Genomic DNA, 6,318 nt, shown 5'->3' on the forward strand with positions numbered 1-6,318 from the left:
AGCAACTCTCAGAACCCTAGGAACAAAACCAATACCAGATTATTATTACTTCTTAAACATCTAAATCAAATGGCTGGTTGTACGCAGGATTCATCAATAACCAGAGTCCATTGACTCTGTACTGGTTAAATGTCATGCAGTAAAAATCCAGAAGCTGAATTCAATATTTATTATGATTACCATTTTGGGGTTTACAATGTTGACTGTAATATCATGGCTTACCTTAGAACAGGTTTCAAATACTTCCGCATGGTAGCCATGACCTTGCTCATCCGTCAATTCCTTTAAATCATGCCCAGAAGAGAATACAGGCCCCTCAGCTGCAAATGTTTCCAAAAGAGAGAAGAAAAGAAAAAACTGCAAATAGCCAGTGTTGGGAAGTTCACTTACTTGTCTACTAAATAACTCTAGCCATCCTATCTATGTTGTGGACCCTTAGAAAAAGTTTATCTAATTTTGTGAAGATTCCTGTTAATTTGAAAAGTTACAGCCAACTGTCTGTGTGAGAACGCCAGTTGAAACATCTGTGCACTAAAAGGTCCATGGTGGGAACCAGTGAAAACATGCAACTACAAAATAAGAAGGCTCAACGCCCACGGTGAATGGTGAATTCACTTCTTCTTCTGGTCCCACACTGTTGTTTTTGGACTCAGTCGGGCCTGAGTGTGTTGGCTTATCTGACCTATTGCCATCCAATCGATTCCAACTCACAGCAACTGTATAGGACAGAGTAGAACTTCTCCCTAGGGTTTCTGAGACTGTAAATATTTATGTATCCCAGAGAATCACCTGTAATGTTTATGAGTACTGTAAGATTATTAACGCATCTTGATTGTATGTTTAATTTTAGACTGAGGAAGTTGTGGAATTCTTCAGTTGTATCATCACTGGCTTTAGTGGTTAGTGTGTAAATTTGAATAATACTGCCATTCCTATTATTTATACCACTAATATCAGCATCCAAAAAGATGATTTAGTAAAAAATTTTACTGGAAAAAGAGTAAAGACAGAAATGCGTCAAAATAAGGCAATCTTCTGACACCACTAAAGAAAACACTGTAGATGTCAGTTGATAAACTTGGTAAGATCAGAAAAGACAAATTTACCAAATGCCTAGTATCCAGATCCTAGCCAAGTAGGTAGTCTACCCCAAGGGGCAGTGATTAAATCCATGTTATAAGGGTCTATGAGGGTACTTGGGAAATAAAATTCTGATTTTGATAGGAAGGCCAGCATAGCCAAGTGTGTATCTGACAAAATGGAAGACATATGGTTTCATTGAATAATAATAATTGCTATTGTTCTCACACTGAATTGTGATAAGAATAAGACTTGAACAGAGTAGGAAAAAGGAGAAGCAGACCACTTCTAAAGGGTTAACCCCCGAAAACATTATGAAGAGCAGCAGAACACTGTCTGATACAGTACAGGAAGATGAGCTCCTCAGGTTGGAGGACACTCAAAATAAGACTGGGGAAGAGCTGCCTCCTCAAAGTACAGTCGACCTTAAAGACATGGATTGAGCAAAGTTTTTGGTACCTTCTTTTGCTGATGGAGCACAACTGAAAATGAAAAGTATTAACTGTAAACATCAATTAATAATTGGAACATGAAATGTATGAAGTATGAAAAATGTATGAAGTATGAAAACTCAAAAGTCATCAAAATTTAAATGGAACACATAAAGATTGAAATTCTATGCATTAAGTGAGCTGCAATGGATAGTACTGACCATTTTGAATTGGACAATCATCTGGTTTACTATGGTAGTAACTACAAATTGGACAGTAATAGTGTTGCATTCATAAAAAAGAGCATCTCAAGATCTATCTTGAAGTACAGTGCTGTCTGTGATAGGGTAATGTCCATATGTCTACAATATACTACTATTAGGTGACTTCCAGCAAGATGGTGGACTAGGCAGACACACTACACAGACCCTCTACAACAAAGATATGACAGACCAAATGAAACAGATACTGATGAAAATTCTGGAATCCTGAACTTCAGAAGAAAGATTAGAGAGGTGGATGGAGTGCTTTCTGGGAGGAGAAGATGAGCAGGGGCAGTGAGAAAAGGAGACTGACTGATGAACAGCTGGTCAGATGTGGGGAGCAGTTTGGGCAATAGAAGGTGGTCTGTCAGAGCAGATTCACACAGGCAATGGGAAAGATACACTTCCTTCTTTCTCCCCATGCTACCCTGGTGACCATAGGTGTCACCACCCTCACCCACCCCCAAAGTAGACCCTGCTCTCAGGGAGTTCAGAGCCACAGGATTAGAAGCTATGCCATTGTGAGACAGGGGCTGGCTGCACTGCTTTGGAGTGCTACTTTGGTGACTGGATTTGGGTGGGCTTGGTTCCAGACCTACAGAACCTGCAGAGCCACCAGAGCAGCATTTAACCCATCACCCTGCCCCCGCTGCCCTGTGGTCCTAACAGATACTGAAACCAGCTCCATCAAAGGCCTCCATGAACTACTTCCAGATTGAGTGCCCTGAACATAGAGAGCACTGAGTAAATAGGAACTCCAGCTAGGGCCAGGAACTCTGCTACTGCATTTGTTCCACACCCACATCAGGATGTCCTTGGCTTGCAGGAGCCCCCAGAGTTTTCTCCTGTCTAGGACCAACAGCTACACTGCTTTTTGGTTTTGTTTTGGGGTTTTGTTTTTTCCTTTTGTTGTTTCATTGTTTTGTTTATCTATTCTTTCTCCTTCTTCACTTGTTATTTCTTGAATTTTATCCTTTCTATCTCTTTTTTTCCCTTCTGTTTCCCATTTCCCCCCCTGCTTTAATCTTTCTTTACCCTCTTTACTACTCTACTCTCTTCCTCTTCCTCTTTCCTCTCCCTGATTTTTCTAAGTGTTTCTTAATTTTATTTTTACTTTCTCTCTTATTTTTCTTTCTATAGCTCCATTTTCTGATCCCTCTTTTCTGTTTTTAGTTATTCTTAAGGTTTTTTTATTTCTTTCTTTTATTTTCTCTATCTCCATTTCACTGTCCATCTTTTATCTTTATACTTATTATATTATTTTTATCTTTATGCTTATTATATTATTTTTCCTGGTTGCTGTCTGTTTTTGTTTTTCCTGTTTATTATTTTCTCTTTTCACTGTTGGTTCCTTGTATGTTTGTTCTGTTTTGTTTTCTTGTATATGTGGTAGGGTTTTTTCTCTTTCCCACCAACAGGGAGCAGCAACTATGTCCATACAACCAGCCACAACTGCACCCTCAGCAGCTCCACCCACTTAACAAAAGCCAACACCAGCTTCTCTACCACCTGATCAATGATAGCAGTCAACAACAGCCAAACCCACCCTAAACTGTGGTACACTACTGGAAAATGAAAATAATTTATATGTTTCCATTCTCTACCTAAACCCATAGGAGACAGTTGGTCTGAGTCTAAGAACACATCAGCATATAATCACCAATTACATATATATACAACATCTCTAAAATGCCCTGAAAACAACAGACAATTTTAGCTCACAAGAAGAAACAAGAGAAAACGGTTCCAACAAATGATCAAGATGCACAGACAGAAAATTTTTTGAGGAAGAAAAGGTAATAGAACTAACTTAAAAAGATTCAAAAGAATGATATTTAGGTCCCTTCAAAGGACTGAGAGAAAGATCAAGGAAAACAAGGAAGACACAATAAAAACATCAGAAGAAATCAGGAAAACACTACAAGAACAAACAGAAAAAAATAAATACAAATTTTGAAACAGTACAAAATGTGTGATTAGAAAACAAGAAGATTAATACTAGGATTTCAGAAACAAACAATACATTGCAAGGACAAAGGAGCTGATTTGAAGGAATGGAAGCATGAATTAGAGAGCTTGAAGATAAGTCTTTCAGTACTAGTAAGCTAGAAGAACAACCAGCAAAAGTAATAATAAAATCCTAAAAAAGCCTGAGAGTTATGTGAGACACCAGGAAGAGCAACAATTTAACGGGTAATCAGAATTCCAGAACAGGAAGAGACAATGAAAAGCACATAGAAAATTGTCAAAGAGTGTTGGAAGAAAACTTCCCTAACATCATGAAAGATGAGAAGATAAGCATACAAGAAGCTGAATGAACACCAAACAGGATACGTCCCCAAAGAAAATCACCAAAACATAGCATAATCAAACCTTCCAAAATCAAAAATAAGGAAAGAATCCTGAGATCAACTCAGGAAAAACAAAAAGTTATCTATAAAAGAGAACCAATAAGACTAAACTCCATTTTTATTGTTGTTAGCAGAAACTATGCAAGTAAAAGGGCAGTGGAATTACATATATAAAACTCTGAAAGAAAAAAAATTGTCAACCAAGAATCATATACTCAGCAAAACTGTCCCTCAAATATGATGGTGAAATTAGGACATTTTTGCTAAACAGAAATTTATAATGATGAGACCAACTTTACCAAAAATGGCTTAAGAGTGGTTCTTTGGACTAAGAACCAACAACAGCAGACATCTTGAGATTACTATATGACAACACCATCCAGAACCCAAACCAAATACAGAAGTATTTAAAGTAAAAGAAAATCTACAAGACCAAAAATAGGGAGCCAGAGATATCTATGTATAATGAAGTCAACTACAAAACAGAAAAGAGGAAATGGTGTAGATACAGAACTTCCAAATGGCAAGGAAGTCAAGTCGGTTTAAAGATAAAATCGACTATTTTAAATGGGAAAAAATTAATAAACTATAGGGTAACCTCAAAGAAAATTAATATGCCTGTACATCAAAATAAAAAAGATTCAGTAAACATTAACATAACAGAAATTGAAAAGAAAACAACAACAACAAACACAAACAAAATGAACTCCATGCAGAAAATTATGTGGAACAAAAAACCAGCAGCACCACATAAAAACACATAGCAAAATGACAGCAATCAATTCATACCTATCAATAATTACACTGAATGTAATTGGATTAAATGCACCAGTCAAAAGACAGAGCAGAATGGATAAGAAAACAGAATCTTTCAGTATGCTGTCTACAAGAGACGCATCAAAAAGATGGAGACAGACTAAATGTCCATCAACAGAAGAATGGTTAAAAAAACTTTGATACATACACACAATGGAATAGTATCTAATATTGACGAATAATGATGAATCAGTGAAATACTACTTCACAACATGGACATACCTAGAGGACACTGTGCTGAATGAGATTAGTCAATCACAAAAGGACAAAAATTGTATGAGATCAAGGTTGTAAAATGCTAAAAGGTTTTCTTGATAAAAGAAACCATCTATGATGGTTATAGGGGCTAGGGATAGAGAAAATCTTTCCTGGGCTAGAGGGTAGACACTTGTTAGTTAACACAGGTGACAGGGTAGGCAATGTACAACCGAAGGGAAGTTAGCAGAGGCAAGATGAAGGTAGAGGGAGTCACAGGGAGGAATACAATAGTTAAAGTGAACAGAGGTAAGTACTGTTAACCATTGGAACATGGAGGGAATTGCAATCATTGTAATGAAGCAAAGTCTATGATTTGTTGAATGTAAAGCTGATGATCCACTTTGTAAACCTTTACTCAATTCACAATTAACAGATTGATAGACAGACAGATAGACAGATATAATAGTATCATTATTCAAATTTACACACCAACCACTAAAGCCAATGATGATGAAATTGAAGAATTCTAGAGTGTTCTTTGGAGGCCAGGATGGCCTAACTTTGTCTTTCATACTTCGGAAATATTGTCAGGAGAGACCAGTTGCTGGAGAAGGATATCATGTTTGGTAAAGTGGAGGGTCAGAGGAGAAGAGGAAGACCCCCAGCGAGATGGATTGGCCAAGTGGCAGCATCAATGGACTTAAGCGTGGCAACAATAGTGAGATAGGCCCAGGATTGGGCAGTGTTTCATTCTGCTGTGCATAAAGTCACTATGAGTTGGTATTGACTCAATGGCACCTAATAACAACAACAACAACCAAGTTCTTCAGTCTGAAATTGATCAAACATGCAGTTAGCATGCACTGATAATTACTGGTGATTGGAATGCAAAAGGTGGAAACAAACAGGAAAGATGAGTAAGGAAAGTATGGCCTTGGTAGTAAGATGCTAGAGATTGCATGATGGAATTTTCAAAATCAATGATTTATTCATTGCAAATACCTTTTATCAATAACAGTAACTAAGGTTGGACCTCACAAGATAGAAGATATAGGAATAAAAGTGACTGCATCTGTGAGAAGGGACTGTAGAAATCTCAATCTAATCATACAAAATCAGGCCAGGGGCCTTATGATATATTGTTGTTGTTGTCAGGTGCCATCGAGTTGGAACCGACTC

At 37.4% G+C, this 6,318-nt stretch overlaps 1 protein-coding gene across 1 annotated transcript in view; it reads right to left on the reverse strand.

The window, feature by feature from the left end:
• Positions 1 to 6,318, reverse strand: part of ECHDC3 (enoyl CoA hydratase domain containing 3) — a 41,595-nt gene that overhangs the window by 22,809 nt on the left and 12,468 nt on the right. The window contains exon 3 of the mRNA XM_006873168.1: positions 223 to 320. Within this exon, the coding sequence (XP_006873230.1) occupies positions 223 to 320 (98 nt within the window). The remainder of the gene's footprint in view (positions 1 to 222; positions 321 to 6,318) is intronic.

The sequence above is a fragment of the Chrysochloris asiatica genome, unplaced genomic scaffold (genome assembly GCF_000296735.1).
Source record: "Chrysochloris asiatica unplaced genomic scaffold, ChrAsi1.0 scaffold00226, whole genome shotgun sequence".
In the NCBI taxonomy this organism is placed as follows: domain Eukaryota; kingdom Metazoa; phylum Chordata; class Mammalia; order Afrosoricida; family Chrysochloridae; genus Chrysochloris; species Chrysochloris asiatica.